Source organism: Emydura macquarii, unplaced genomic scaffold (assembly GCF_026122565.2).
Source record: "Emydura macquarii macquarii isolate MOO-44397 ecotype Brisbane River unplaced genomic scaffold, CSIRO-AGI_Emac_v2 contig_2768, whole genome shotgun sequence".
Lineage (NCBI taxonomy): Eukaryota > Metazoa > Chordata > Testudines > Chelidae > Emydura > Emydura macquarii.
Window position 1 is genome coordinate 36,792,856 of NW_027132905.1, and position 19,976 is coordinate 36,812,831.

The window sequence follows — 19,976 nt, forward strand, 5'->3', positions numbered from 1 at the left end:
TGGAATAAGGGCAGGACCTGGCAACCCTTGCTCAAGCTTCTGGCCCTTATTCACAGAAAGCCAAGGGGGCTCCTCACCTGAACCAGAGCTTCTAACATGCGTCAGGATCAGCAGATGGGCCCTGAGTATGGGGACTGCTGCAAAAGTGTCTGGGTAGAGGAGAAGCTATACAGAAACCAGCTCCGAGTGATTGGCCTGGCCCAGCGTCTATCACTGACCCAAGGGACCCATCTGAGCCTTGTACAACAATGGCCTGGGCCTGTTCTCCCTGCCTCTCTTGCCCTCCTCCCCAAGAAAAGGCTCGACCAGGGTGCAGTAATGAGCACATATGGGATACACATGGATTAACCAACGTCCTTCAGGCTCGGGATTTAGAACTGAACTGCCCTGAACCACTTGAAAGTAAACCAGAAAGCTGGTGACCCTGCTCTGATTGCTTGAGTGACCCCCAGTGCCTAGCTCCCCACCCCCAGCTCTCTCCGAATTACTGCCGATGGACTCTTCCTCAGCTCCACCTAAAACTGCACATTATACTGCTACAGTGGTGCTGGTGCAGCACGTACACACCACCTAGCCTTCAGGCTGGGGATATGCCACTCCAGAGTTGGCCCTGCTGGTGGGTTATCTCAAACCGCCCCTCCCTGGTACAGCGACGTCTCTGCCGCTGCCCTGGCAGGGTCGTCTTGTTCTTCCACGGCACACGGTAGTGTTGGGGTCAGATCCGGTCTCCAGCAGGCAGCTGAGACTTGAATGGTTCCTGGCCTGTCAGAAGCTGGTCAGTTACCCTCTGCTTCTGGGGTGGGGAAATGACCCAGGGAGAGCACAGGTGGGGCCCAGCCCAGTACAGGGTGGGAAGAGGTGAGGGGGAAGGGGCAGGGCAGGAAGGACACAGGAAAAGAATCCTGCAGCTTGGCAGGGGGTTAGACTAGACAACCCTTGCTCTCCTCGGCCCTTCTCACCCTAGGGTTCCCCACACACCTTCCCACAACCCACACCCCCGTACCAGTGTGTGCACCCTAGGAGACCCACCCAGCAACAACCCCTCACACAACACACCGCCAACAACCAACCCCCCAAGCCCAACACCACCAGTGCCATCCCGAGAATACACACAACGTGCCCACACCCACCCAGGTGCACCCCCCCCCCCGCCCACCAGCCCTACCTGTGCGGGGATTGGGCCCACGTGTGAGCGCCATGGGGCAGGGACCCCAGTCAAGACAGTGCCCGCGGGAGCAGCCCGCTGACCTGCACACGCAGCCTGGCCCCGGGGCTCCCTGCTGCGCTCAGGATTAGCTGCTGCACTGGGCAGTGCTGGGCTGGACGGTGCCACATTGGCTATGGCACTCCGGGAGCACCAGGCACCAGACCCTGACCCACCCGGGCAAAGAAGGCAGGGGCCAGCCCGGAGCAGTGGGGCATTTCAGTGAGGCTGCAGCCGGGCAGGGCTCAGCCCTGGGCAATTGGGTAGGTGCCCTATAGGGCAGGGCAATGGGGCTGGGGACACGATACTGCCCCCGTCGCCACCCCCCCTAGGCTCCGGCCCCACCCTCTCACCTGCAGAGCCCAGTGCCCGGCCCTGCCTGCCCCACACACACCCAGCTCTGGGCGGGGGCAGCCTCCCGGCCCGGCTCCTGCAGGTGGCTGTGTTTGAAGCTCCGCTACACAGCGGCGTGGGAAGCGGCTGAGCCCCGGCAGAGACCGGCTGGGCCCAGCTAATCCCGGGGTGCCCACGGCGCGCGGGTGCCCCGGTCCCGGCTGGGCGCAGAGCCCCCGCCCCCACCCCCCTCCCTCGCTCAGCGGGGCCGGACTCCAAGCGGCTGACGGGGCCGGGCTCTCCCCGCTGGGCAGGTCCCGGACACGTGCGGGGCCCCGGCTCAGCACCCTGGACAGCAGCTCGGGGCTCGGCCGGGGCCGGGGGACGCTGCAGCGGGGAGCCGGGGCAAATTGTCCCTCCCCGGCGGAATCCCCCAGCCCTGTGCGCCCCGCCCTGTGCCCGGCTCTGAGAGAGGCCCGGCCCCCAGCCCAGGGACCCCGCTGTGGTATCCTCAGTGCCCAGAGCTGCTGCCAAGGCGGTGCCCTGAGCCCTCCCCCGGCAGCCGGAGCTGGGGGGAAGCGCGTTAGGGCCCTAGGTGAACCTTCAGCCTTGCGGGTCCCCCCCCATTAACTTTGGAAGATGAAGATTGCGCATTAGTGTGAATAAAGACCCTGCATTTCTAATCACAGTGGTGCTGTGCAGGAACGGGCAGTATCAGGATGGCGGCCGGGCCTTCTCCTTGACCTCCTTGACCTTTCATTCCCACGGCTGAAACCTGGTCTTTACTTACACAGGTTCATGAATAGTCCATTCCGTTTTTTGCCATCCTCCCCTCCCAAATGTTGCCGCTCTAGGCGACGGCCCAGTTTGCCTCGTGGTTGCACGGGCCCTGCTTGCAGCCCGGGACCAGCACCCGTGGGGAGCTGGGACGGCAGAGGAAGGAGACAAGTGAAGCTGCCCTGTCCGTCTGGTCCTGGCATCAGAGTGGGGAACTGTCCGGCCCCGCTCAGGCCCTGCTGGTGCGGGACGCTCGATGGCCTGGGCTCTGCCAGGCCCTGTGCGGAGAGAGGGGCTGTGATGGGAGGGCTGGGAAAAGGCAAAGAAAGTGAGTAACTGAAAGTCTTTGTCCAGCCAGTGCTGCCCAGGCAGAGAGCAGCAAAGGGCTGCTTCCAACTCACCACTGGCCCCGCTGCACATGGAGAGCCCCTGAGTGCAGCAAGCTGGACCAGAGGCCATAAAATCCGACTGGGTGCTCCCCCTCCTCCCCCCTTCCAGGTGTCCCCCGCCGCCGCACCCTCTTGTGCAAGTCCCAGGAGGTGACTAGCTCACCAGGCATGCTGAAGGGGCAGGTGTGCAGCGCAGATTTCAGCTCTGGAAGCTCTTAGATGCAAACGCAGTCTCCCCGCTGATGGGCGCACGGTGAGTTTCAGAAAAGAATGGAGCAGGAAGCCCGGCATCTTGGGCATGTCCCATGGGGAAGATCCATGCTAGGGGAAGAGCAAGGGTTGAATCCCACAGAAACGGTTAATGCAGGGGGAGGACAAGCAAAGACTGAAGCTAGAGGCCCTCTCTGGCCTGAGATTCAGAACTGGGCCGTCTGGGCAACAGAGTGACTCAGATCTCTGGAGCTGGTCTCCCCCAGTCCCTACACATGCACCAGGAGTCCAGAAAGTCCGTGTCTGGATGCTTCTGTGCAGTCCCCAGCCAAAGGCCCCCGCCCAGCACCAAGGGGTCGGGGGACCTTAGTGCACACTGCCGGGCTGGTGGGGCAGGGCACAGGAAAATGCCTCTGCCCCTCTCACTCAGGAACACCCAGCACTGCTTTTGCCTCCCCCCAGGCTCCACCACAGCCCCTGCACTGTCTGGGGCTAGTGAGGCAGGAAACCAGAGTAAAGCTTTGACTCTGCAGAGACACGTGTCTCCAGCTCCCTGCACACAAAGCTCTGCTGAGCAGAGCAAGGCCTCGAGGTGAAAGGGACACAGGTCAGCTCTGCCTTTTATACCAGGGTTTATAATAATAAGCCCTGGCATGGCTGCCACTATACCCTGGGACCTGCCATCACACCACTGAGAATTAATTGTCCTGATTCCCAAAGATTCCTGGCCAGAGAGAGGAAACCAGATGACATCACCCTTCCATTGGGCTGAGCAAAACCTGAACAGCACTTGGATGTGAGTCCCTTTGACGTGTCCATTCCCCTTCCGCACCATACTTCTGCTCTTTCCTATTTTCCATTTTCTGTGCCATAAAAGGCTGGCTTAGCCAGTCAATACAGCTCCACCTTTCGAGCATGTGAATGGAAAGGCAAGCTAAATTTAATACCTTCAACAACCCAACACTGGTGTGAAAAATAATATATAAGAAGTGGGAGAAAAGGGAAGGTGATAGTAATGAATATAAATCACAAGTTAGGAAATGTAAAACATGAATAAGGGAAGCCAAGGGACACAAGAAGAAATCTATGGCCAGTAGAGCTAAGGACAATGTGGCGTTTTAAAAATATATAAGGAACACAAAGAATCCAGAGACTAGTACTGGTGTGTTACTAGATGGAAATGGTACAATTATCAATAATAATGCAGAAAAGTGAGATATGTTCAATAAATATTTCTGTTCTGTACTTGGGAGGAAAAAACCGATGGTGCAGCCTCATCATATGTGGATGATAACGTTCTTTTCATTCCACTAGTATCACTGGAGGATGTTAAACAGAAGCTGACAGTTTTAAATCAGACAGTCCAGATAACTTGTAATCAAGAGTTGTAAAAGACCCAGTTGAGGAGTGCTCTGGACCATTAATGTTCATGTTTCAACGTTGGGGACGTTCCAGAATACTGGAAGAAAGCTAATGTCATGCCAATTTTTTAAAAGGGTAAACTGTATGACCTGGATAATTATAGTCCTGTCAGCCTGGTAATGATCCTGGCCAAAATAATGGAGTAGCTAGTATGGGACTTGATTACTAATGAACTAAACAAGGATAATATAATTAATGCAAATCAACATGGTCCTCTTTTCACAACTTGATCATGGTAAGAGGACTCATGGGGGATAGAGGAAATGCTACAAGGACACCCTGAAAGTATATCTTGAGAAGAGAGGCACTGACCCCATGCATTGGGAAGAGCTGGCCGGAAATAGACTGCAATGGCATCACATTGTACACCAAGCCTTACCCCGTTCTGAAGAAAATCGCCTTGCTCACAAGGCTGCTCAGGAAGCAGAGGAGGAAGGAAAGTGCACAGCATCCCGGCTCTCTCCAAGCCACATATGTGAAAAAAACATGTCAAGCACAAATTGGACTCCTCAGCCATCTTAAGTCTCATCAGTGACGTTCCCCCTCGGGAACATCATCCTCATATCAAGGGATAGCTGATGTCCAACAGAAAATAGATCCCATAAAACTAACTTGGTAACTTATTTTTTAAATGAGATCACAGGTTGGGTTGATAAAGGTAATAGTGTTGCTGTAATATACTTAGACTTTTGTAAGGCATTTAACTTGGTGCTACATGACATTTTGATTAGAAAACTAGAACAATATATAATTAACACGGTGCACATTACACAGATTAAAATCTCGCTCACTGATAGGTCTCAGAATGTAATTGTATATGGAGAATCACCATCCAGTGTGTCTGTTTCCAGGGCAGTGCCACAGGAATTGGTTCTTGGCCCCACACAATTTAATCTCTTTACCAATGATCTGGAAGGAAACATAAAATCCTCACTAATGAAGTTTACAGATGACACAAAAATTGGAGGTATGGCAAATAATGAAGAGGACAGGTCACTAATTGAGAGCGATCTGGATCACTTAATAAACTGGACACAAGCAAACAATATGCAACTGAATGTCAATGTATACATCTAGGAACAAAGAACGCAGGCCATAGTTACACGATGGGGAACTCTGTTAGCCCAATCCTGTTTGCAGGAAATACGTGAAAGAACAGAGCCACAAACACCGCCCCCCCCCCTCCTACCAAGAGGAACTTCAACCTGACACTTTGTAACTTTAATCAAACATTAAAACCTCAACTGACTCTTATTGTTCTACCCTTTTAAAAGTTCACTTCAGTCTTTTTAAAATATCCATTTACTGCACAATAATTCACGTCTGTCTTTACTTTCTATAATTCTATTTGTTTTAAGATTGTTTGTAAAACCACTCCACTGACTATTTTATCTGTTAATTTTACCCTCTTTCAATATATTTGTAAAAACCCTATTTTAAGTATAAAAAGCCACACTGTGAAATGTAATATACCTACCTAATTGTGAAAGACACTGGCAAAAATGAAATAATGTTTGCTTTAAAAATAATATGTGAATTCTTCAGCTAGGAGTTGGTACTGAGTGATTGAAGTGTGAATGGCTGAGCAACTGAGGTGGGTATAGACAGGGAGAGTGATTGAACAATTGGTCTGAGTAAGGGATGTCGAAACAAAGAAAACACCAGCCTCACCTAAAACATTTGAGGGAAGAAGAAAGGAGCAAAGATAATAACTTTTATCACTCAACTGGCTGAAGAGGAGCCCACCCTGATAACTTTGGAGTCAGCCCACTTCAAAGAACAAAATCTGATCAGACTTGAAACAATGTGGGTGATTAAGGATCACACCAAATGCAGATGCAGCATGACAGAGCAAAAACCCATAGACTTACATGGGGTCTTTTCCCTATAAAATGGGACAGAAAGATGAAGGCTGGAGGTTCGGGGTCTACATCACCACACCAGCCAGGAGTACCGGTGCGTATCGGCAGAACCTTGCTCCTCACCCTCGTGCTACAGTCACCTGGCCAGTGACTACCACGAGCACCAAGAGGCTGGTAACTATAACATCTGTGAGATCCCTATGTATGTTTGTCTGTCTCCCTGTCTGTGTATGCCTGTCAGTGTGTGTGAGTGTGAATGAAAGTACCATTTGAAACATGTGTCAATGAAGTATATTTTATTAAGAAGAATCTCTGTAATTGTAGTATTGATACAATGTTGATACTGTTTTCCTAGTATTTACATTATTGATACTATTTCACTAAGTAAAGAATAAGGTTGATGTTGTTACAGTGTTGATGCTTTTTTTTATTGATACTATTTACCAAATTTCTGTATTCACAATAAACGTGGCTTGTTGCCTTATCCCCTGAAAAAGATCCAGTGATATTTGTTATTTGGATAACAACTCTATCCTGGGAAGCAGAGACTCTGAAAAAGATTTCAGGGTCATGGTGGACAATCAGCTGTATCTGACACTGTGACTCTATTGTCAAAAGAGCTAATGCAATCTTGGGATTCATAAACAGGGGAATCTCCACATGGAGCAGAGAGATCATTTTCCCTCTGTATTTGGCACCCGGGTGACTGCTGCTGGAATTCAAAGTCCAGGTCAGGTGTCTACAGTTCAAGAAGGATGTTGATAAATTTGAGAGTGTTCAGAGAAGGGCCATGAGAATGGTTAGAAAACATGCCTGGTAGTGATAGACTCAAAGTGCTCCATCTATGTAGCTTAACAAAGAAAAGGTTCATGGGTGACTCGTTTATTTTCTGCATGTACCTACCCAGGGAACAAATATTTAATATGGACTCTTCAATCTAACAGAGACAGGCATCGCACAATCCAATGGCTGAAAGTTGGAGCTAGAACAAATACAGACCAGAAATAAGGTGTAACTTGTTCATAGTGTGAGCAATTCATCATTATTCTCCATCACTGACTAATTTTAAATCAAGACTGGATGTTTTTCTAAAAGATTTGCTCTAGGAATTCTCTTGGGTCCTGTTTTACACAGAAGGTCAGACTGGATGAGCGCAATGGTCCCGTCTGGCCTTCAAATGTAACAGTCTGTGAAAGTCTGCCAAGGGCTGACATGACCATGTGCTGGGCCTATGATTTTCCAGCAGCTAGACAGAAAGACATGAAGACAGATGCTGCCTTTTCTGTCTTTACTCTTCTCTTCTCCCCCAGCCAGTGTATCAGCCTGGCTGTGTCTTTAAAAGAAAGGGGATGGGTCTTCAACAGCAGCAGCGCAGCGCAAACCAAAGGCCCTTTCCTTTCCCCCACGGACAGTCGACCATGGCTGGCACCACCTAAGAGACCGTCAAGCGAGGGTGTCCCAAGAGCGGAGTCCATAGCAGGCAGGCGATAAGGGAACCGCCGCCGGCTACTGAAGGGCAGTTGCTGGAGCGGTTGCCGTCTCTGCTGTGCGTTCAAGCGGCGGGGGAGGCCTGGCTCATTGGTGGCAGTTAAATACGGCGCTTGGCATCCTCCGACCGCTCGCTGAGCCGGAGCTGTCCACCCCACCAGCAAGACGGCGGGCCCCGGGCTCTGGGGATGCGGGGGCGGGCTCGGCCCCAGCAGCCTCCCGGCCCGTCTCCTGCGGGGCAGCAGGTGGCTGTGTTAGAAGCTCCGCTTCACAGCGGCGTGGGAAGCGGCTGAGCCCCGGCAGAGACCGGCTGGGCCCAGCTAATCCCGGGGTGCCCACGGCGCGCGGGTGTCCCGGTCCCGGCTGGGCGCAGAGCCCCCCCTCCCATCCCAGACTCCGAGCGGCTGATGGGGCTGGGGGCTCGGACGGAGCCGGCTCCCGGCTGGGCAGGTACCGGAGACGTGCGGGGCTCTGGCTCAGCACCCTGGACAGCAGCTCGGGCCTCGGCCGGGGCCGGGGACGCTGCAGCGGGGAGCCGGGGCAAACTCTCCCTCCCAGGCGGAATCCCCCAGCCCCGTGCGCCCCAGGGAGCAGGCCCGGGCTCCCGCGGGTTTCGCTCGGTCTGCGGCGCGGCGTGGGCAGTTCCGGGCGCTGCTGACTCGGGGGGGGCCCAGGGGACTTCCCGAGAAACACCCACGCGAGCTGCCCACACGTCGCGCACGCCTGCACAAGGCCGGGCGCGTAGCACGTGTGGAGCCAGGCCCCTGGAACCTGCCCCGGGCGTTACCCACGGCTGCTGTCTGTCCCGTCCGCTCCCCGTGGCCACACGCGTGTCTGCGGGCGTGCGGTGGGGCCGGGCGCGGCGTGGGGCACGGCAATCCAGAGCGATGCCTGCGCTGAGGAGTCACTCGAAAGCCAGCGCTGGCGTGGGGCCGGGGAGCGGAGCTAGGGGCTGCTGGGGCCCGGCCGCCCATCGCTCCGCGCCAGGCTGCGCTGGGTGCCCCACGTCTGGACGCCCATAGCCGAGGGCAGAGCAGATGGGGCTGCTAACCGGCCCTGCTCCGGGCGTCCCTCTCCCGCCTGGTAACAAAGCCGAGAGGCGGGGCCCAGCGGAGGCGGCTCCATAAAAAGCCCGGCCCTGCCTAGCTGGGAGCTCGGTTCTGCCTCCAGCAGCTCTGCCCGGACAGAGCTCAGCGACCCTGCATCGGCCCATGTCCCCGCACAGCAGCGCGCCCGAAGCAGGGCGGAGCTACCGCTCCGGGCTCGGGGCGCGCAGGAAAACGGGGGAGGCCACGAAACTGCGGAAGGTGAGCGAGGGTGCCTCAAGCACCAGAGTCCCCTGAACCTGCCCCCAGCGCCCCATATTCCCCGGATCCGCGCCCCCTCTCTGACCCTCCCCCTCAACTCCCCCTCGGGCCCCCGCTGCGCCGGACTGACGCTTGCCCTGGTGTGCCCTCAGACCCTCAAGCCGCTGATGGAGAAGCGCAGGCGAGCCCGCATCAACGAGAGCCTGAACCAGCTGAAGACCCTCATCCTGCCGCTCATCCGCAAAGACGTGAGTACCAGCCTGCGCCGCGCCGCGCTCTGCGCCCTGCACCCTGCGCTCCCCAAGCACCGCGCTCTGCGCCCTGCACCCTGCGCTCCCCAAGCACCGCGCTCTGCGCCCTCCATCCTGCGCCGCGCCGCGCTCTGCGCCCTGCACCCTGCGCTCCCCAAGCACCGCGCTCTGCGCCCTGCATCCTGCGCCGCGCCGCGCTCTGCGCCCTGCACCCTGCGCTCCCCAAGCACCGCGCTCTGCGCCCTGCACCCTGCGCTCCCCAAGCACCGCGCTCTGAGCTCCCCGGGCCACCGCCGCGCTCTGCGCCCTGCGCTCCCGGCCGGGCGCCGCCTAACCTGTCCCTCCTCCCGCAGAGCTCGCGCTATTCCAAGCTGGAGAAGGCGGATATTCTGGAGATGACCGTGCAGTTCCTCAAGGAGATCCCCGCCCCCTGCCCCCCGGCCCCAGGTGAGTGGCAGTGCCCGGGCACCGCGCTGCCTCCTCCTATCCAGACACGCGGGTCCGGGCAGAGCCCGGAGGACAAGGCCAAGGCCAAGCCCTCCTCAAATCTCTCAGCCTGGGGAATCCCCGCCCTGGGGCCCAGGAGCCTCCAGCCAGGCCTCCTGTTCCTCCAGCTCCCTGGAGTTCCCCTTCCTATCCATTGTCTGAGGGCCTCTAACTACCTGCCCCTAGGCCGTCTCCATGCGCAGGGCACCTCCCCTGGGAGCCGGGTCTGGGCCAGGAATGCAGTTGGGGCCTTTCCTGGCCATGGGCTGGCCAAGGTGGGCCTGGCTCCCTGGCTGAGCAGTGACTTGTGTCTGTCTCCTCCAGCCCCTGCGGAGAGTTACCGAGAAGGGTATCGAGCCTGCCTGTCCTGCCTCACCGGCCTGCTGGCAAAGTTCCACCTCCTGGACGGAGACTTGGGCAGCTGCCTGCTGGAGCACCTGCAAAGGTCCTGCACTGAGCCCAGCGGCAGCCAGGACTGCAGTGCCCCCAAGGACTTGTGCCCAGCCTTGCAGAGGGCAGCGCCATCCCGCCCAGCCAGGAGGCTGCTGGAGGCCTCACCCCCTCCCCACCAAGCTGCAAGCCCCGGCCTCTGGAGGCCCTGGTAGAGCCAGGCGAGACTCTGCACATACGTGCCTGTACATAGCCTGTACATAGCGGAGCCCAGCTATTTATTTGTACATTGATTGCTCCCTGTTCCTCCTCAGAGTGTAAATAATGCCTGCAGCCCTGCCTGGGCCTGCACAGCCCAACACTTGAGTCCTAAGGTGGGCTAAAAGGCATCAGGGAGAGGTGAAACCTGGTCAACCCAAAGGGTTGTTTCCTCATCTGTGAATTGCATGCCTGCTCGTCTGGCCAGGGGCGGGACTGGCACTTGCTCTTGAGTCACTATATTTTACTAAGAGGGAGATACTTTATATTGTTTCTTACAAATAAAATGCTCTGACTGAAGTGGCCCGGCGTGTGGTGATGTGAGGCCTGGGCACAAGCAAGCTGCGCCACGCCCTGCATTGCTGGCTGGGTCTGGGAGCTTTGACCCTGTGCAGGGACCAGTCCAAAACCTAGATCCCATGTTCCCTTCATCCTGGGGGCTCCTGCCACAGGGGGACTTCATCCAGCTGTGCAGCAGCGTGGGAACACTGCTCCCCGCAGCAGAAGGGGAGCAGGGCTGGAGAGGACAAGGGGGGTGTAGCTGCTGGCAGAGGCACTGCAAGTCCACGGCTATGTCTGGAGCCCAATGCTGGAACTAAGCCAAGCAGATGCGGCACCAGCATGTGACCCGTTGCCTTCGGGGTAAGGTAAGCAGATGGCCCCCCATGCACCAATCACCATTGAGCAGTGGCACCAGCTAGGGCATGAAAATGTTGCCTTCCTCCACTGAGACCTCTGCCACCCTCCTGGATGCCAACGAATCACTATGTGGTGTCCTGGTTAGGACACTAGTCTCGACCTAGAGTCTGTTTGGGGTGGATGCACACGGCCTCTGGCGTGACTCAAGGATGGGTTTAGTGAGGGTTCACCTATCGGCAGCAGGGAGATGAATGTGGATGTTCCTCTTGAGACCTAAACAGGGACATGGGCAAGAGGGCAGCTAGTATCATACTTGGAGTTTTCCATCATCAAAGCACTGGATAGAGTTGGAGGTGGCTGGCCAGGGCTCAGTACTCCTGCCTGGCCAGGACTGGGGCTAGAAGTCAGGTGCCCTGGGGCCTCATCTTGTCTTTGCTGCTAGCTCAGTGCGGGACTATACCCAAGCAATGGAAACCTGCCTTTTCAAATGTAGGTGCCAAGAGATGGCATGCCCCAGTGGGGGATGGGGGCTCACCACTGCTGGCCATCGGCCCCTTGCTTAGGTGCTTCATTTGAGGCACCCAGGTTTGAAAATGTCGGCATTAAGCTAACTCAGTTTCCCCAGCTGTAAATTGTGGCTGATAATACTTACTCACCATTAAGTGTTTGGTGCAAGTCCCTCCCTCCCCCCCCCCCGTCCCACCCAATTGCACGTTATTGTCCTACTGTTAAAGTCCAGCTTCTCAGCTCTAGCATTACTTGTAGATATATTTCTTTCTGAATCAGAAATCGTGAGGTTTTCTCATTTATAACCAAAAACAGGGCTGGTAATTTCAGGTGGAACACTGCCTACCTGAGGAGGTTTGGCTACTCACCAGGTTTCCACACTGCTTTGGGGTCTCTGCACTTTGAGGGGTCACGAATGTGAGTTTTAGGCCTTGTGGGTTCCAGGAGCCTAGAAAGGAGGCAGAGATGGATGCTTAGCTTTGGGGTGGGTTGGAAATGTTAATTACATTGTCAGATTAACATTCCCAGCAGCAGAGTTCACAGAAATACACTCTTTTCTTTGGAAGAATATTCCTAGCCTATTTGATCAGTACGGATTGGAAACACATTTGCCTGCAAACGTGTTTCCAAATTGCTCTCGAAAGAAGAAGGCACTGAACACTTGCTACCCACACTAACCCACCCCTCAGTCCAGTCTCAGCCCAGGCATCGTGCTAATTGCTCCAACATGCTGCAGCACAAACTCTCTTCCTGATGCAACATTCAGGCATCCCTCATATTGTTCAGCTACTACGCTCATGTCTGGTCTTGTCCCTAATCTTGCAGGTTTGCAAACCAGCACCTTTCGCAGGCCTTGAATTTGGCTCCTGGGGGCCCTTGCAAATCCATGGTAGGGCAGGAGAGTGACCGTGGCATACAGCTGCTGCACTTGCTCTGAGGGGATGAACCCCTCCCTCCTTTGGGGAAAAAGGCCCGCGGTGTGCAAGAACTTCCAGATAGACAGGCTGGGAGGTAGCAGACACTTGCAGATCTCTTTATTAAAGGAGGTAGATTGGTACAAACCAGACAAACAACCTGCCCTTGCAGGTTGGGCCCAAGAGCAGAGCAGGAGGGAATCTGAAAGTTGTCCTGAGCCATTGAGTTTCTGGAGACTGAGTCCAATTCTGCCCAGGCCTGAGAAGTTTTAGTTCCTCCCGTAACTGGGCACCCTCCTAAATCCCAGAGGAGCTGCTCTCAAAGGCTGTGTGTTCCTAGGAAATTACAGCACTGAGAGGCACAGCAGTGTCCTCACACCCGGGACTACACGTGATGCGAGGGACCTGAGCTGCAGACCTCCACAGCCCATGGTGTCATTGCCCTCCTGATTACAGTCCTATCACCTCCTCCTCTCCCACGTGTGGGGAAATGACTCGGAAAACTTGCAGCAGCTAAGAGCTGCTCTTGGGCCAACATTCTCCTCCAGGAATGGTGGAGCTGAGCTGGGGCACTGTACATTGCATGAGGAGGATTGGGCCAAAAGAAATCTAATGAGGTTCAACAAGGACAAGTGCAGAGTCCTCCACTTAGGAAGGAAGAATCCCATGCACAGCTATAGACTGGGGACCGACGAGCTGGGCAGCAGCTCTGCAGAAAAGGACCTGGGGGTAACAGTGGATAAAAAGCTGGATATGAGTCAGCAGTGTGCGCTGGTTGTCAAGAAGGCTAATGGCATATTGGGCTGCATTAGGAGGGGCATTGCTAGCAGGTCACGGGAAGTGATTATTCCCCTCTATTCAGCATTGGTGAGGCCGCATTTAGAATATTGTGTCCAGTTTTGGGCCCCCCAATACAAAAAGGATGTGGACAAGTTAGAGAGAGTGCAGCGGAGGGCAACAAAAATGATTAGGGGGCTGGAGCACAGGACTTATGAGAAGAGGCTGAGGAAACTGGGCTTATTTAGTCTACAAAAGAGAAGAGTGAGGGGGGATTTGATAGCGGCCTTTAACTACCTGAAAGGGGGTTCCAGGGAGGATGGGGCTAGGCTGTTCTCGGTGGTGGCAGATGACAGAACAAGGAGCAACGGTCTCAAGTTGCAGGGCGGGAGGTCTAGGTTGGACATTAGGAAAAAGGTTTTTACTAGGAGGGTGGTGAAGCACTGGAATGGGTTACCTAGGGAGGTGGTGGAATCTCCATCCTTAGAGGTTTTTAAGCTGAGGTTTGACAAAGCCCTGGTTGGGATGATATAGCTGAGGTTAGTCCTGCTTTGAGCAGGGGGTTGGACTAGATGACCTCCTGAGGTCCCTTCCAACTCTAATATTCTATGATTCTATGACATCAGCACGCCTGCCCCGCCACTCACGTGTACACAGTGCCTCTGTCTGTGCCTACAAAGGCAGGGGGTCTGCGCAATAGCAGCATCCCAGCAGCAGCACTTAATGCTCTTTTCAACGGGAGTCAGACATTCCTAGGGGAAGTTAATGGCAATTCACTCTCCCCACACTGCCCTGCCCAACCCCCGTCTTTCCATGCCATGCTCACCCATGCATGGAACTCGTGGCCAGTGGTGGCCAGCTGCATGTCATGAGGCTAATATTTCCCCTCTCTGAACTCTCCCCAGAGTTCAGCCACAATGTCCATCTACCTGCTCACACCCATGCTGCAGAAGCCAGGCCAGCTTGTGGGTCAGTATCTTCATTAGCTCTGGTGCTTAACCCAACTGCCCCCTCAGGTTCTGCAGCGCAAGGGAGGGCTTGCAAAGAGACTATGGCTATGGAAAGCAAGGGATGTCAGAACGCTCTGGCCCCTGGAGTCACAGTGAGGTGGTAACAGTATGTGGGGAAGGATGGTCTTGTGCTTCAGGCACTGGACAGGGATGTGTGTTCAATTCCTGGCTCTGCAGGCGATTTCCTGTGTGAACCTAGCAAGTGTCGCACATCTAGTCAAGTGCACCCTCTTGGCATCCCACCATCTTACTGGGTTGTGTGTGCTTTAAGCCTCTGGAGTCTGAACTGAGTACAGCAGGGTCCCTATGCACACTCTTGGGGTGCAGAGATCCTTCTGGGACCTCCCGGTCCCACCGCCTAGCTCCTGTTGCTAGTGCTGACCCTCAGATCCCCCATAACTTTATCACAACCGTCCTCAGAACCGCAGGCGTGTGGGAGTTCTGGGTCCACTCATTAACTCAAGGCAGAATTGACAGCCTTTGCACAGGGCGCCACAGCATGGCTGCTCGTGCTTCGGTGACTTAAGATCTGCACAACCCTTATATGCATTTACCTGCTTCAGTTTCCCCACCACCCTGCAGCATTCTTTACATTGGCTCCTCAGGGACACCCAGGACCCTTCTGTTGCAGGCAGTTCTGAGCCATGGAACCTCTCTTCCCCTTTCGGTCAGTTTGCTCTCTCTGGCCTGGGTCGGTTCCACAGCTAAATCCAACCCCTCTGTTCCATCTCTTGCTCTCCCGCCCAAACCTTCCATCTGTGCATGGCCTAAGTTTATATGTCCCACCATCAATACCTGGTTTCTTTGTCCTGCTGCTGGTAACTTTCCAACCCCCTTCCTCCCTTCTCCCCTCACCCCCCCAAACTCTAGTCCCCACCCAGACAAGCTGGAGGAAGTGGCTTCTCTCAGCTTCTCCTTAGCATACCTATTGACTTTTCAGAGTACAGTCATTACCTCCAACTACTCCCCATTGTATCTGGTCTGGGAGAAACATGCACACAGGCTTGTCAGCAATGGTGGGTGCAGCAAGACATAGAGGCATTTTAGGACACGTCATTTTTCATAAGGACAATGTCACAATATCATAAGTTGTACAGACAGATTCCCCAGACCATCACACCACATCACTCCAAGACTCCGTTCCTCGCTTGTTAAATGGGATGCCAGCGGGTGATGCTGGCCCTTTAAGAGGGAAGAGGCTAGTCAGTGCACCTGTGACTGGTCTGCTGACCCCCATGAGGCATTTGGCAGGTAAGGAGTACCTGTGGCTAGGGGAGCTGGACTGCAATGGGAGTGTGTGGCTGGGAACTGTTGGGGGCTGGGTGACATGGTGGAGGGAGCTGCTGGGGAGAACTGACTGGCTGTGGGGACCCCTGGTAAGTGGGAGGCTCAGTCTGTGACCCTGGGCAAAGGGGCAAGATCCAGTGTGGTTGGGTGAAGCTGAGCCTAGGAGCAAGTGGGTGACCTTGAGAGGGCTGTGCCCTGAGCAGGGGTAGGAGTCGCAGGTGGTTTGGTTGAGGGAGTGAAACACTGGGGGCTCTCTTGGGGGAGACCTGCTGGGGGGGGCTGTGGTAAGATCCAGGAGAGTGGCCACTTTTGTGTGCAGGCTGGAGAGTGAGGCCTGCGAGTGGGGCAGAAGGGACTGGGAACCCACAGCTGCCATTAACTGTTGGATGGGGACCTGGGGTATTGTCTCTGAAGAGGGGCCTGGAGGAACTGTTGTACTTTGAATGTTTGGGGTGGGCTTGTCAAGAGGGCTGTTAATACAAGTGTTTGGGGAGCTACTGAACTGGAGTATGTGAGGAAGCTATGCCCAGAGGTGAGTCACTGTTCCTTTGTAGGCAAACAGAAGGGGACATTGAGGCAGGTGCCTCTGTCATGCCAAGGCCTGCTGCAGGAGAGCACCCCAGGCTAGGGATGCCCCTTCACATAGGGATCATGATCCTCCCTTCCTCCCCTTAGTATGGGTGGTGTATTCTGACTGCAAGCTGTCTGGGGCAGGGATGCTCTGACCAGCTGTACCACACCTTGCACTGTGGGGGCCTGATCTCAGCTGGGACCTCTAGGTGCTACTGTGATAAGTGACAGACCTGTGAGACCAGCCGTAACAGGAACTCCTGGAATCTGCCTTTCTAAGGATCAGCTGTGGGTGACTCTCCTGCTGTCTAAGGGCCTGACCTTGACTGAGGGATGCCTTGCTGGGGGATGCCTGTTGCAGGCAATAGGCTGCACTAGGTGAGGCTGTATATTGCACCAGGCATCTGGCTGCAACTGGCCTTAGCCACTGAGGGGCTTCTGTTTCCTCATTTCCCTTCCCACTTGGCAGTGACAACTCTGCTGTGTTGTGTTACCATCTTTCCCTCTGAGTCACAGCAAACTGGAGGAAGGAAAGGCTAGCTGAAGGGTGAATAAGAGTTCAGCACCACTGGGAAGGTGACTGGAGAAAACGACCCCTCTGCCCAATGCGTTTTCCCATCCTGGCCCCTTTCTTTGATTTAGCTGCTGTCTCTGAATACGCACCAAGGGTCTGACTTTCAGAGGTGCTGAACATGTGCCATTCCCTTTGGTTCCAAGTGGAGTTACAGGTGCTCAGGGCTCCTGAAAGTCTGGCGCTAGCTGGGACCAGTGGTTCTGGACTCAGGGCAGGTGTGATTCAAATAAGGGTTCTGGAGCAAGAGAGGGAGGAGTTGGTATTTTGGAGAGGAGAATTTTTATCTCATTTGAATGCCAAGCTGGCAGGCACCATGGCAACCCTCAGTGCAGATTGATCCCAGCTGGCCAAGTAGTGTTTGATTTGGGATGAAGTTCTGTCTTTAGAGCATTCCCCTCCTACAAATGGCATCTTTTCAAAGCCAGAGAAAGTGATCAAGATCCAGACCCACAGGAGAATTCCCCTGGGTGCATCTCTGACTTTCCTTGCTCACCACACAGTCATGAAGTATCTGACCAGCTGATTGGAAACTTAGAGGTGGTGTCCTCCTGTAGCCTGCTATCAGCCACTCCCAACAATTAAATACTCCAACCAGTCTGAAGATAACCCCCATTATTTTTGGGCCCACAGGAGATGCAGGGGTGACTGATTTGCTCCTGGCCAATAAATAATGATCCTTGATGGAAAGAAAAATACAGACCTCATGACTGGTTGCTGCTGGGCTTCCTTACCGATACACTGCAGACTCCTCATTCAGTCACAGGACTGGGAGCCAGCAATACTAAAGTTTTAATCCCAGCTCTGGTATTAGACAAATCTCAACCTTCTCCTTTTACTGAGGCAGAGACATTAAGTGATTAGCCCATCTCCCAGCAGTGTTGAGGGTTAATTGTTTGAAAAATGCTACCTATTATTAGAGGACACCACCTGCTTGCCAGACAAAGGTAAATGGCTCTAATGTGAATTAGCACTTGGTTCAGAGTTTATCATTCTCAGAAGCTTTGAATGTTCTCTGATCATTGTATTTCTTTACCCATATGAAGTACTGCTGGTCGTTACCACTTACCAGTAGAAAGCTTCTAGTACTGTTAAGCTGTCCCGCAGTGACTCGGAGCATGAGCACTACCCTCAGGGCAGATAGTTAAGAACGAGGGCACAAACCCCAAATTAGTGGTGAGTTCTGTACTTGGATTTCACCAACCAATTATCCAATGTAAACTCCTCCAGCACTATAACAGCTTAGCTATGGAGTCACAGACAGTGCCCTTAGGTACTCTGGTCTGTCTGGCCACCCAGGTGAGCTTACATTTGTGATAGAAAGTTCCTTCCATCAGGGCTCACAGCAATAATTCATATTACTCCAGTCTCAAAGGACCAGTCACTTACCCCAGGTCAGTTGTACGTTAGATCTCACACCAAAGACAATGCTTTCAGATAATCCTACAATAAACTACCAGGATTTATTGTATAGGAAAAGGAAATGAGTTACGCACAAGGTTAAAGCAGGTAAACATATATAAACACACATGAGTTCAATCTTAAGTGTCAAAAAGAACTAGAAGCTTCTATAATAAGAGAGCTCTATATGTCCTTTGGGCTAACCCAGGCTAAGTACTGGGGATCTTTTGCTTATGCCTAGAATCTATGCAGCATTAAGATGCAGTTCCTTCTAGTGATGGGTTTTTATTCCCTTCCCCCACTTCTGCTTCCAGCTGCCAGCTCAGGGGATGGGAGAAATTCACTTGCAAGACTCATCTTTGTGGGAGAGGGTGGAAGTAAACAATGAAGTCTTTGGTCCTCTTTAATGTTCCACCCTAGTCCATCCAGTGTCGAGGGGTCTTCAGGACATAACACCTTTTGCTGGGCACCAGCGTTTCACACTAGTTAATGTCTCTCTCCCTGTCTGCTGATTACAGTTACAAAGTGACTGCTCAGATATTACCTTACAACATGGGATACAGATATGAGTGTGAATAAGGCAGGCAGCAACTCACAAGCATTCACTAAAGTCTAAACACATTCTTATCATTCCAACAGCTCCTTTAACAATATGATCAGGCAGGGGAGCCAGGCTGGGTATTGTTGGTGGTCCCAGGGTGAGCTGGCACCTCCTCTGCCAGCGTCACAACTACTGCTCTGCGTAGGCGGTTGCAGACTTGGGGCCTATTTAACATGAATGCTCCCGATGGTGTCTAATGCAGTACAGGAGTGCGGATTGTCCAGATGCGCAGTCATGTGCAGAACTTGGGAATCACCCAGGCACTCTATGCATGACCTCTGCTCCCTGCGTCCACCTATCTTCCTCTTCAGGTTTACATCCTCTCCCCTCCCCTGCACATGCCAGGTCCTGCATCAGACCAACCTTCCTGCCAGTTGGGAAAGGCTGGGCGGGACCTGGGATAGACTAAATTAGCCAGCATGCTCGTGGCACAGTGATGCCAAATTTGCCCTCCCTGCCCCATGCAGGGTCTGAGCAGGTTTCTTCCCCAGAAAAACCAGTCTCTGCAAGTCCAGGAGTCAACAACTCGACCCACGCATCTGAAGTGGTGCAAGGCGTGCAGCCTTCCTGCACTAGCCTGCTGTCCATACATCTCACTGTACAGAATCCTTCCTTGGGCAGGTGATCCTCGTGCCTGGAGAAGGCGGGAACAGAAACCGCACACACAACGTGAAAATCATTCCCTCTGTGCAGATTTTCATGTGTCCATTCCAAGCGTCCTCTCCCGCAAAAAAGCATGACCTGGGCACTGGGACTTCCCATCTTTTAGTTCCCATTCACTAACCACTGGGAAAATCTGAGCACTTATCGGAAGAGTAATTGCATCAGCTACAGTTTAACTTAATTATGGGTTGTTCTCATCACTCCCACCCATTCCTGAAAACCAGGACCTGTTGCAAAGCCATTACCCAATGTAAGACAAACAGGAGAGGAAGACAGAGAAGCCCTTAAGGAGAAAGTTAACACCTCCATGTTTTAGCAGATTGAACTCTGTTTCCTTGCCTCTTCAGGGTGTTTGTGGCTGTTAACCTTGTCTACACAGGAAAAATTTTGCAAAAACTTCCCACGGTTGCTACCGCCATGCTGGCAATATTGGAGGCCTTAGTGCAGACAGGATGCCAGCTGCTGCTGGCAATGTGAATACCATGCTCAGAGCATCTCTTCAGCCTGTCAGGGTGAGAGTTGACATGTGTCCAGTGTAACAGTGACAGGTGTCCAGCTGACGCCACTAGGAAATGCAGGGAGGTGCTCAGTGCACCTGAAAGCTGGACCCCTGGTGCTTAAAACATTGCTGACACCTGGAGAGCTGAGCCAGGGAAGCA

At 53.8% G+C, this 19,976-nt stretch overlaps 2 protein-coding genes across 2 annotated transcripts in view; both read left to right on the forward strand.

Moving 5' to 3' along the window:
- The window catches only part of RPL22 (ribosomal protein L22), a 382,415-nt gene that overhangs the window by 99,117 nt on the left and 263,322 nt on the right, over positions 1-19,976 (forward strand). The gene's annotated exons all lie outside the window — the stretch shown is intronic.
- On the forward strand, positions 8,642-10,677 carry HES2 (hes family bHLH transcription factor 2). The gene is made up of 4 exons (XM_067566672.1): positions 8,642-8,992; positions 9,145-9,240; positions 9,597-9,690; positions 10,054-10,677. The coding sequence occupies exons 1-4, from the start codon at positions 8,897-8,899 to the stop codon at positions 10,332-10,334; spliced, it is 567 nt and encodes a 188-aa protein (XP_067422773.1). The 5' UTR covers positions 8,642-8,896; the 3' UTR covers positions 10,335-10,677.

Excerpts from the sequence above, each read along its gene's own strand:
- HES2 (XM_067566672.1), top strand. The coding sequence starts at position 8,897 with ATGTCCCCGCACAGCAGCGCGCCCGAAGCAGGGCGGAGCTACCGCTCC. Across the intron at positions 9,241-9,596 it reads TGCCGCTCATCCGCAAAGAC|AGCTCGCGCTATTCCAAGCT; the intron begins GTGAGTACCAGC and ends CTCCTCCCGCAG. Across the intron at positions 9,691-10,053 it reads CCCCTGCCCCCCGGCCCCAG|CCCCTGCGGAGAGTTACCGA; the intron begins GTGAGTGGCAGT and ends TGTCTCCTCCAG.